Genomic DNA, 12,763 nt, shown 5'->3' on the forward strand with positions numbered 1-12,763 from the left:
CAATCCAAGTTATGCATATTGTTTTAACAGGATCAAGTGGTGTTGTGTTGTAATACCAGGTGCCATTATCCTAGGGTGCTGGGAAACAAGTGTCATGACATAAAACATAATCATAATATCCAAAGCCTAGTTTTTATACAAGTAATATTCATACTGGCTCAAAGTAACAATTTGGTCATTTCCCATCTTTACTGAGCAACAGTTTTATGTGAAAGGAATTAAAGGCCTTTCCAAAATATAAGCCTGTTAAGTTTAGTGATTTAAGCAAATGGTAGCCTGGGCTATTAATTGAAGTCTTACAGTAAATACATTTCAGTCAGCATGTTTTTTTCTTGTGTTAGTTCAATAAATCATACGTAACTTTTTGATGGATTGAAATGTTATGATTTCTGCATCTGTAGAGTTTTATTGAGTTAATATCAATGTCTGGTGTAAATTTTATTCACATAAAATTTGTATACATAAATGTATGTGCATGTATGTGTGTGTATTGTATATATGTACACATATATATATGTAACAACTGACTGACTGACTGACCAGTTGTCAGGAGCTTAAACCTCATGCAACAAGCAATATTTTAAGTGGCTACATTATTGACATTCACTAACTGGTTATTTGGCTGAATGCATCCCGGACATAGGGAACGTTTGATCTTGATGAAATCCATTAGCGTGTGTTGCCCAGTCTTCCTCCTCCTGCTTCATTATGCATCATCAGACAGTCTGGTGTCGCCTTGCTGCCGGCTTTGTCTGCAGATGACTCAGCGGCCTCATCCTCCACCTGCACTGCCTTCGCTGAGCTCTAATGGCCTCTTGTGCTCAGTGCAACCTCCGTTTGGCATCAGGCCCCATTAAGAAACAAGGCCTCTAATTGTAGAGAATGTTCTCTCCCTTGGTTTAATTAAGCATTAGAGAAGAAGGACAGGAACACAGACGTTTAGTTTTCATTAACCAATGGGAGGAATCCAAATTACAGAGTAGCAATAATGTGGTAGAGGGCCTCCCACTGCTTGTTTCTGGTACTTGAAGTGTGTGTATGTAGTTAAGCGCATGAATGACAGTGTTTATATTGTTTGTTCTGCTGTGTTTCCCTTCAGGATCAAAGCTCTGACATGAGGAGTCAAACCCAGAGGTCTTTGAAGCGTCCCAGGATGGCTGAATAGAGGATAGAAGCCATGGCAGCACAGGTGCACTGAGGTGAGGCTTTGTTAACTGTTTAACAGCAGGTGTAATAGCAGCTGTGACACACTCCTGTCAGCTACAACATCCCTCACGGCTGTGGGGGGTGAAAACAGTGCCGTTGGCACATTTGTTTCAGCAGCTGACGGTACAGTCGAGAATCCCCTGATGAGGCTTCAGAGAGCACAGCAGAGAATAGAGTTTCAGCAGGAGTAACTAAAAGTTTGTATTTTGTTCTGTTCAGAAAGTGGTTCCCAACTTTTTTTTGGCTGGTAACCCCTTAAAATGATTTTTATTTTCCATTTTCTGTGAATATTTTGCCTCTATTAGTCAAATGCAGAAACATATCAGGGAATAAGGAGAAAGACAGAAAGACGGGGAATAACTTGCAACAAAAGTCCCCAACCGTATGTAAAGCAGGGACGTTGAGGTTAACCCTTAAGCCTCCAGATCAACCTCCCATCACAGGTTGAATGTGTCAGTGACTTGTGTGCATTTTAACCAAGCTGAATTCTTCTCTAAACTTCTTCAAATTGAAAAAAAGCTGTGCAATGTTTTTCTTTTTTCCTGTTCTATGAGTTGTCTTGTGACCCCTCAGCTTTATCTTGTGACCCCTTCAAGGGGTCCTGAGTCCTGACCCACAGGTTGTAAACCGCTGATCTAGACTCGGAAACTGGGCACTGTAATGCAGTATACAGTTCATTTGGACCATTTCTGTTCACTAGAGCTGCTGTGTATTGTACACTGGGGCAGTTTTAGACCAGAGAGAGGGTACAGCAACGGACAGATGTTAGTGCTGTAGTGAGTGGTTTTTGTATATTACAATATAATGCAATCCAATACTGCAGCCTAGAAATGTACCATCTAGTTGAATTAGTATGTCTCTGGCACCATGTTAAATTCACCAAAGTAGTGTTAAAGATGAACTACGCCCATTTTCAAAATTCATACGTTATTGCTATGGTCTAAGATGGTCCAAAAATATAAGTAAACATGACAGTTTGCTCCCAAATCCAAAAGCTAGAGTGCTAAAACTCAAATGTTTGATGATATCAGGTATAAAATCTGGAGCTGCTCCATAGACGATGAATGGTGAAAAATGTTCTAGATGACACTGAGAGCACCCAGGGGAATGTTCTGAGTATCTGGGTACATTTTCTTTTTCAGATCTGAGAACGCTACAACAGAATAAAGCTCATTTGAATATTAAAAATGACAACAAACATTCTGTTGGTCCACAAAAGCAGGCTCCCATTCATTTTCTATACATCACTAATTGACTTACTTTTCGAGGTCATGGAAATAACACGTAAGAATTCTTAAATTAGGTGGTGTTTCCCTTTAATTGCGCAGATATCATATTGCACTCTGCATTCATGAATGTGTCCTCATGTTATATTACTTTATCTTGGCTTTGCATAACCATAACTGTGAACAGTTTGCCATTGCATTAGAGCCAGTTTTCTGTTATACTCTTAGGAATTACTGTCACTGTGTGTAAACAAACATGTGTCAAGATCTTAGCACCACCTGCTGGATGATCACTGAAAGGACAACACATGAAAAGGTCCAGGATATACTTCATTAATAGTGACCCATTCCCTCCAAGGCCACTGTTTACAGCCCTGTTCAGTTAGATGGATATAACAAAAAAGAGTTTTAATTATATTTAGTGTTAAGTTTTGTCCTGGGCCAAAGAGGAGGTCTGTTTATAAAGACAGGCTTTCCTAATTGTGTAAAACAATTTTAAGCATTCTCACAATTTTGTGATAAGCCACTGTCATCTTGAATGACACAACTCTGGCACAAGTATCCTATGATTGTCTGTCACCAAATTTGGGTCTAAATATAGATTCATTGTATTATTATTATACTGTATGTATATTATTTTTTAATTTTTTCTGTTACTAAAATAACCAATTTATAGGATTGTGCGGCTGCAGTGGAAGTTTGCCCTTTAAAGGGTGTATGATATATCAATATTCCCTGTGTATAGCCACTTCAGACATGTACTGATACAGCCTGAATAGCCCAGTGGCTCAACATGTCTGTCACCAGACAGGCCTTTTTAAACTGAATATCCTGTTTATATATCAGACACCTTATGTCACTTGTTGCCTAATTTAGCGTTACACACAAACACATCTCAATCCTGTTTACAGCACCCAGAGAGTAAGGACCACACAAGCTAATTATAAAGGGATTGACATCTTTATTTAGCCTAATACAGTACAGTGCAACGGTTCAGCTTAATCCAGTGTTAACACTGTGAACCTTGGGCCCAACATGACTGGTGAACATTAGCCTGATAGCTGTAGTATCCAGATGGAGTCAACACCTTGTTGCTCCCCCTCTTGTGACTGTTATAAAAATTGCTACATTGCAACACACAGGGTGCAGAGTTTACAACACACATAATTCATGATACCACTTCCTGATAAATAAAACTGCACTACTCAAGAAGAGTAAAAAGTGTAATTAAGGTTGATGTTGGGGCGGTTGGCTCTTAGATATTCAGGCATGGTTATAGAGATGGAATGTGTAACATTTGTTGTTCTTTCACAGATAACTTCCCCTCATCCCGCGAAGATGATCTTTAAGCATTGTAGGACGAAGAGGAGACGTTTCCACCGTGGCCGGTCCAGTTGGTGTGGATGAAATGACCCGGGTTTGACAGCAGCTCATATGTGTGGGCTCCAAAGTAATCTCTCTGGGCCTGAAACATCACAAAACACAAGGTTTAACGTCCACGCAGAAACATTAATGATCTATTCAACGACTGTTTAATCTGTCGACCTTCAAACTGCTTGTTTCGTTCAACCAACAGAAATTTAACACTTTATAATAACCATCATTGATAATGCTATAATTTAACAGTTTGTTGCACTAATTATAAACATTTTATACACTATGAAGTATTTCTTACTGATTACCACATAATTTGAAACCTTTAAGAAATTGTTTGTAAAACATCAATAAACATTACATAGATAGATGAATAACCAATAACCCAGTTTCACCCTGACTGTATATATTCTGTTTGTGTAAATATTTGTTGTTAAAGTGTATAAGTTGTTTGGGGCGTCGGTGGCTTGGTGGTAGAGCAGGCGCCCCATGTACAAGGCTGTTGCCGCAGCAGCTCGGGTTCGAATCCAGCCTGTGGCCCTTTGCTACATGTCACTCCCTCTCTCTCTCCCCCTTTCACACTTGTCTGTCCTATCAATTAAAGGCTTAAAAATGCCCAAAAAATATCTTTTTTTTTTTTTTTTAAAAAAAAAAAAAAAGGTATATAAGTTGTTAAAGTAACATAAATTAATATTAGCAATTATTAGTAAGCATTTATTAAGATTGCCTGTCCATCCTGGAATTTAGTTTAATTAACTATCAATGTATCATTTATTAATGACAGTTATTATAAAGTGTTAGCCAAATATTAATTCTACAATGATCTCAACAAACAAATCTCACATCTAAACCAGCAATATTTGTCATTTTTGTGCAATAAACTACTCAAATTGACAAACTGTTTGAGCTTTATATTTATATGCTCGTGCAAAAAACTCAAAAAAAATGAAGCCCAAACACAGATGAGTAAAGTGGTTATAAACACCAGTCAGGGTTTTAAAGCCCCCAGATCCCAAGACAAACACATACAACAGCTACACGTGATCTTTTTAATCCGATATGCCTCCACACTCGACCATATGCTCAGTGGGCTCAGCTCTGCAGCATCAACTGTTGTCTTACCTGGAGGAGGTTGGCCGGCAGCATACCGTGTCTGTAACCATCATAGAAGGACAAAGCTGTGGTGAAACAGGGCATCGGGATGCCATGCTGGACTCCAGTGCTGACTGCTCTGCGCCATGACTCCTAAACAGAGAGATTTAACAGGTCAACAACAGTTTGATTACATGGAGGTAATGCAATCTGGTGATAATACAACAGTGTTCATGTGAAGCCAAGAGCAAAAGGTCTTCACGAGGCCAGTCAGCTCCAAGTAATCAAGATCCGATTTGAGCCAGGTCTAAATTATATTCAGTCCAATCAGTCTGTTGCCGCAGGCTCGCTATGAGCGAGGTCTTTTTTGAAGAGAAGATAAAAGTGTTATGCAGAGAAAAACAAAATGCTGCATTTGCACTGCTGCTTATTAAAAAGGAATATTTCACCTTGCAAATGACCATTTGGATATCAGTCATTCACCCTGTGTTACCTTGAATTTCAGAAGAAACAACGGAGAATCCAGAAACTGAGAAAGTTTCAGATCTGACCGTCAGCAGAGACTGTTTTCAGGTAGGTTACATGTCTCTTAAAAGAAAACCTCAACCAAGAACTCTTAAACAGTCTCAGGAGACAGTTTAGACGATTAATACATTTACTGGATTCTCCTTAAAGCTATACAATGCAGGCTTGTCAGTCACTGTTTGTGCACATGTTCACCAGCAAAGGTGAAAGTAAAAACCATGACTCTCATTTGGTATTATTCCTCGCTATATTTGCATTTTTTTTCTGTACTGTGTCTCTTAGGTGCCTGCTGCTTATGGTCTGGCAGCTGGTTGCTACTTTTTTTTTTACATCTCGAACAGCTGCTGATTAAACCAGCAAGTGGTGCCACACAATGTTGTCTTTCTAAAAGAGGAAATAATTTGTTTTGTGTGTCTTCGCAATGTGGGTATTGCAGCTTGGCTTTTAGCCACTTCCTCCTTCCTCATACCTGACAGTCCTGTACAGCATCACTGAAGAAACTGTCCAGCAGCAAGTTCTGCAGCTCAGCGTTTCTGTCAAAAGCCTCTTTGATTTTGCCCAGGAAGACACTGGGGGGAGGGGAGAGGGCAGTGTTAGCCAACAGTGGAAACAGAGGGGAAAAAAGACTTTGCTCACAGTAAAGAAACATTTCATAAGGTAACTGTAAAATGCATTTAAAAGAAAATACTGTAACCAGGTTGAGTCATAAGGAGTTATATTTGATTTAGGGTTATGCAACGTCTTTGCTAGATTACACAAAAGAAACCAGTGTCACAATTTCCTCATTCTTCTCTCAGCCTGATTTTGCAGGAAGAGTCTTTTCTTCTTCCATATAGATTTCTCACTCCAGCATTACTCATAAGGCAGTGACAAAAAAAGTCAACAACTTCCTTTATTGCGCTACATTAAGACTTTTCCCTTTTTATGTAGAATTCTCCAACAATTAAAAATATTAAGCTTTCATAAATCCTATTAACATCAATAAAAAAGATAAACTTCTCCATTTTATTCTTCTTGTTTTCTCAAGAACTTCTCTCTTACACTGCCTAACCACAGTTTTCACCATCAGGGTGAAAGATGCCTGTGGACACAAAGTTGCACAAGGCAGCAGTGAGGCAAACACAAGGTTAAATGTACCTTCGGATGATGCAGCCTCCTCTCCACATCAGAGCGATCGCGCCGTAGTTGAGGGACCAGCCAAATTCTTTGGCTGCTTGCCGCAGCAGCATGAAGCCCTGTGCGTAGGAGATGATCTTGGAGGCGTAGAGGGCCTGGAGAGAGAAGAATGAATCAATAAATTCTGACACAGTGACACAATTTAAAATTAATACTGGTAAAAAAAAAAGTACATTTTACATTCATAAATAAAAGTTGCTGCTTGAAAGAGTGCTTGAAAATGTTCCTAGCAGTACTTTTAAACTGTAAACTGGGAGCCTTCATGACAGCAGGATTCATTGCAGGGCTGTTGTATTAGACCGCATTAGTTTCAGGAAGGTGTTCCTAATTAACTGCCAACTGCAGTTTATTTTATATTGTCTTCTACCTTTCTGATGTCCTCCAGGAAGGCGGTCTTGTCACCGCTGAAGCTGTTTCCCTGTGGCCCTGAAAGGCTGCGGCTGGCCTCCACTCTTTCATCCTTTATAGAGGACAGGCATCTGGCAAAGACAGCCTCCCCTGAAACACAGACAGAGGGGGAATGGAGGAGACACAGGAACAGACAGGGACAATAAGGTTAGCTCTCTGCACGTCATTACTGAAGCATCACAGAAAAACAGAGCTTGGTAAACGGTTATCAAGATTTTCTGAAACCTCTCACAGCAGATGATAGATTATTCTAGCCACAGCCATGCTGCAGGAACATTATGATAACATAATTACAGTGCCCAACAATCAGCATGACTCAGCAGTAATAATACTACTGTTCAAACAACAGGGCTCACCTGTTGTTTGAACAGTAGATCAGTACATCAGAAAAAAAAGAGGTTGCCAGTTGCCACATTAAAAAATACCCATTACACTGTAACGCCACTGTATCGAGATAAGAGGAAACAACTGTTGGGTCAGCATGACTTGCTAAAAAAAAAACAGCACAGCTAGGTGATGCAACCTACAGGCAGGCAGACAGACAGACAGACAGACAGACAGATATGACAATAAGAGAAAACGTGTCCAGAGAGTGAACTATCCTGGTGAGGAATGTTTTCCCTATTGGGGGCAGAAATCCATCCATGCATACAGTACCAGCCTGTCAGGCTGCTCCACACAGACGGGTCGGCTCTCACACAATGACGCCTTTTGTAATGCCTCTATCTCTGCATCACAAGAGGATCTACGGTGCAGAGAGGGACCGAGGAAACATCTTTTTTTTATTTATCTAATCTGAGCAGTGGTTGCAGGGGTTTGGTGACAGGCAAGTTTCTGCTACAAAATGTCTGCATGGTTGAACTTTTCAGACAAGTTTATTATGTGTGTCTGACAGGGTTACTGCTGATCCTTAATGTCTTAGAAGCCACTGAATTCATTGATCTAAAAATAAGGCCTTAATTAGTATTAAAATGTATTTAAAAAGTCTTAAAATTGCTAAGGCATAGCAAGTAGAATTTTAGAAATGTTTTTTTTCCTCACATTGCATTGTAAAATCGCAGAATAACTGGTGACACCTATCTTTTAAATAATTTACCAAATGCCTCTCACATTAACAGATCAGGATAGTGGTATCAGCAATACTTATGGCAGGCTACAAATCCAGCAACAAACACCAGGTATTTTCCAGTTCTGTTCTACCTTCCTATCAGCCAAGAGACAAAAAAAGTCATGTCTTATGTTATAATGAACATTTGGGTAAAATTGTCCCTAACCCTAAGTAACTGATGCCAGTTCATGTTTTTTTGTCCTTTAGTTATTGTAAAATTAGTCTCAAATTTCATCCCGAGTGCCATCAAAAGTCTAAAATCTAACTTACCTGGTCTCTTAACTATGCACAAAATGTGTCTGTTTAATAGGGCATGATTTCATAAGGTGACACCTTTTGTTCTGGATTATTTATCTCGAACCCTGACCTCCATGGCTGCTTTAGAAACAGACGGTCATACAGTCAGAGCAAACACCAAAGCTGCGGAGGAGTATTACAAATCCCCCTTATGTCACTTGAGATGAGCAGGCCACTAGAAAAGCCCTCAATCTTCTTAGTGGCAGCCACATATCAATCACATTCTCTAGAAGAAGCTCACTGGCAGAGCTAAACATTAGCCATAACAGCTCTGATTATCAGGCCTAACCGCCCTTTAATTTGTTTAAGCAGCGTTGAAATCTGAACATGTGTGACGTAATGCCTTTTGTCATGTCATCATGATAAATGCAGTTTACTGAAAGCAGCCAGCACTGGAAGAGGAGACAAGGAAACCAGATACTTCCTTGTCTACAACCTCCTTTCTTCCTCTTACCGATCAGAGTCACAGGTGTGCCGTACTCCAGGGCTGAAATGGCCGTCCACTTTCCTGTGCCTTTCTGTCCAGCACTGTCGCGGATCTTAGGCAGCAGATGTGTACCGTCAGAGTCCCTGTATTTAAGGATGTTAGCCGTGATCTCAATCAGGAAGGAGTCCAACTCTGTCTTGTTCCAGCTGTCGAAAGCCTGTTTAACCACAGTGAGTCAGCCACATTGTTGTTTTTGATAACTGGCACAACAGGAGAATTACAACATCATATAGCTCACCTGTGCCATCTCATCATGGTCCATACCCAGAACATCCTTCATCAGGTGATAGGCCTCACAGATCAGCTGCATGTCACCATACTCGATTCCATTATGGACCATTTTCACAAAATGCCCTGCACCCTCATCTCCGACCTGCACAAGCAAGCCCGTCAGATTATTGTGAGATGACTTGACATGATTCAACCAATGAGTATAGTGAACACACACAAACTAAACATAACTCACCCAGTCACAACACGCCTCTCCTGTTCCGACCTTGGCAGCGATGCTCTGGAAAATGTTTTTTATGTGTGGCCTTCAAAGTAAAACAAGTGTTTCAGCTCATTAACTTACTGAAATGGATGAATAAATCATATGTCTAACTATCAGTGATACCTATGCCTGTTTTAGCATGTCTGTGCCCCATATACAACATCTTACATGCAGCTGACAGTGTGAGGAGACTCACCAGGCCTCTTCATGCCCTCCTGGCATGAGTGAGGGTCCATAACGTGCCCCTTCCTCACCACCGCTTACTCCACTGCCAACAAACAGCAGGCCCTTCTCTTTCAGACTCTTGCACCGCCGCTGTACGACAGAAACACACGCATACTATGAGAACATCCTCAAACAGAAATAAAAATGTAGTGCTTAACAGTAATTCTGTAAGACTTACTGTTGTGTCTCTGTATTCAGAGTTGCCACCATCGATGATGATATCCCCGGCTTCAAGAAGAGGAACCTGAGGAACAACAAGTGCAGCACAGAGCAAAGTGATGCATCTGTAGGACTCAATTTTCCACAAGTGACTGTAACACAGTTCAGCACAAACTACCAACCAGTTTGTCAATGAAGTCATCCACAGCCTGTCCAGCCTTGACCAGCAGGATGACCCTCCTGGGCTTCTTCAGCTTGGACACCATGTCCTCCAGGGACTCTGCTCCAATCACCTTGGAGCCCTTCGCCTCGTTCTTCAGGAAGTCGTGCACCTTGGACACAGTCCGGTTGTAGGCACAGACCTGTCGGGGAGGTTTGGTGAATATTAAGTGAAATAAAATAGGGGCAATTCAAACAGGTGTTGCTGCCAGAAGTTGTGGGAGTTAAACAGAGGTTATCATCTTACCACGAAGCCATGGTCATTCATGTTCATGATGAGGTTTTGGCCCATGACAGCCAAACCAATCAGTGCAATGTCTGCTCTGTGAGGAGAAGACAAATAATCACATTTACTGGGTGTCTGGTGTCACACTGAGCATCAACTTTGAATGAATAAAAACTGTCCACCATGTTACTTATGTTTCTACTTAACACCAAGCAGGTTAGCTAACAAGCTAACAGCTCCGAGTGCACTAACTGATGAAGAACATTACCAACACCAAGTTACGCGACTCTAAAGTCGACAATTATTTAACCACCCGTATCAGCCGCCATCTTTACACTTTAACGACTATCTAAATAAGTAAAAACTACTGTAAGAACTTACTCAGCCATGTTGTTCAGCGCGTAAAGTAGCCGTGAAGTAACAGTGTTCAAATGACAGTCGGGCTCACACACCAGTCCACCTCACTCGGTTTTACTTCCTCCTTCTCCTCTCAACGTGACGACGGTGAGGAGAGGCGCACGTACGCCCATATAAAGTAACAGCCAATCAGAAGACGGCTACTAAACAGAAGTGACGTTATTCGGGGATTCTCATTGGTTCAGAATCCTGAGCAGAGGTATCTGTTCTCCTATTGGCTCCAGTGGCCGTCATTTATATTACGTATGTGCACACCCCTAAGTGCTGAAAAGGAGCGATTATTTTAGGACACAGACGCGTCTTATATACTCAATAAATTAATAAACAGTGGTGGAAAGAACATTTACTGAAGTATTGTACTTAAGTACAGTTTGAGATGATGGTTAGATGATAATTCTACATAAAGCAACCATAAGAAACATATATAATACCATGCATTGTCCAAAAGAATTCATGTAAATTTGAGTAACTCTGTTTTTACTTTTCCTTTCCCATTAATTTCCTCTCCCATCTCACAGCCCCCCTTAACCCGTTGAAACCTGATCAGATTGGCTTGATTTCCTTTCATAAAATAGGAGGAAGGCAATGAGCAATGAAAGAAGAAATGACCCCAAAACATAAGGGAGAAATTAGTGAAAAGACAAAAAATAAAAAGCAAGAAAATTAGTGGAAAAAAAGAAAAGAAAACTGAAAAGAGGCCTGGAGAGAGCATGTAAAAATTATGATAATTCTGTAAAATAATTTTAAAATGTAATAATAAGAAAAATTATAAATGTTGTTTTTCCACACTTTTTCTTTTTTCCTTCATTTAAAAAAAAAAATCTAAATATTATTATTATTATTATTTTTGCAATATGTGGGATATTTCTTACTGAGTTGTTCATTGCTTTTTTCCCACGTTCCTGAAAACAAAAATCAAACCAATTTGCTCATCCTTGCGAAAGGCATCTGAAAACAGCACAAGTAAAGTGATGTCGCTCCAGGTTTCAAAGGGTTAATAAAATGATACTGTACATTATGATGCACCAGTGTTTAAATCTAATAATGTCATCATTGATTTAACAGTCACAGAGGCCAGATTTCTCCTAACTTTTGTTTTTGATACTCAATACTACTATGAATTTTTTTTATCACCTTTGGTTCTGGACAGTTTTTGTTACTATACTATGATATTTTACGAAATTATTTGTGACATACTTTATTATGATGACATCTGTTCTTCCTGCGGACACTGAGGTCCTTTGATGTGTGTGTGGAGATGTTGACCATGTTCAAAAACACCAAGCGATTGGACAAGCTGGTTAAAAAGATGGCTCAGTGCTTGGCAGGAGACTGGACCCACTAAGACATATCTGGTGGAGAGGGCCACATTGAACAAACTGAAAGCTATAATAGACAATAGCAGACACCCTCTCCACAGCCTCCTGGAGCGACAGAGGAGCAGCTGCAGCAGTCGGCTCATCTCACTGCTTTGCAGAACGTGTTTCAGGAGATTCTTTGTCATCATGGCAATAAGACTGTTAAACACCTACTGAAACCAGTAGGCTATAATATATATACTATATATACTGATATACTATACTATGACATTTTTATGAATTTTTTGGTGACATGCTATACTATGACATTTTATCATTTTTTTGGTGACATACTATACTTTGACATTTTTATGATTTTTTTTGGTGACATACTATACTATGACATTTTTATGAATTTTTTTGGTGACATACTATACTATGACATTTTTATGAATTTTTTGATGACATGCTATACTATGACATTTTTATGAATTTTTTTGGTGACATACTATACTATGACATTTTTATGAATTTTTTGATGACATACTATACTATGACATTTTTATGATTTTTTTTTGATGACATGCTATACTATGACATTTTTATAATTCTTTTGGTGACATACTATACTTTGACATTTTTATGATTTTTCTGGTGACATACTATACTTTGACATTTTTATGATTTTTTTTGGTGACATACTATACTTTGACATTTTTATGAATTTTTTGGTGACATACTATACTATGACATTTTTATGAATTTTTTTGGTGACATACTATACTATGACATTTTTATGAATTTTTTGGTGACATACTATACTATGA

The 12,763-nt window shown here is 39.5% G+C and overlaps 1 protein-coding gene across 1 annotated transcript; it reads right to left on the reverse strand.

The window, feature by feature from the left end:
* Nucleotides 1-3,373: 3,373 nt before the first annotated feature.
* Nucleotides 3,374-10,706, reverse strand: pgd (phosphogluconate dehydrogenase). The gene is made up of 13 exons (XM_049582320.1): nucleotides 10,603-10,706; nucleotides 10,243-10,318; nucleotides 9,959-10,138; nucleotides 9,796-9,861; nucleotides 9,589-9,707; nucleotides 9,366-9,435; nucleotides 9,138-9,272; nucleotides 8,867-9,056; nucleotides 6,967-7,097; nucleotides 6,561-6,694; nucleotides 5,893-5,992; nucleotides 4,929-5,051; nucleotides 3,374-3,897 (listed from the first exon to the last, which is right to left on the reverse strand). Exons 1-13 carry the CDS (start codon nucleotides 10,608-10,610, stop codon nucleotides 3,778-3,780), a joined length of 1,452 nt encoding a protein of 483 aa, XP_049438277.1. The 5' UTR covers nucleotides 10,611-10,706; the 3' UTR covers nucleotides 3,374-3,777.
* Between the last annotated feature and the right edge of the window lie 2,057 nt (nucleotides 10,707-12,763).

This window comes from Epinephelus fuscoguttatus, linkage group LG7 (genome assembly GCF_011397635.1).
Source record: "Epinephelus fuscoguttatus linkage group LG7, E.fuscoguttatus.final_Chr_v1".
NCBI lineage: Eukaryota > Metazoa > Chordata > Actinopteri > Perciformes > Serranidae > Epinephelus > Epinephelus fuscoguttatus.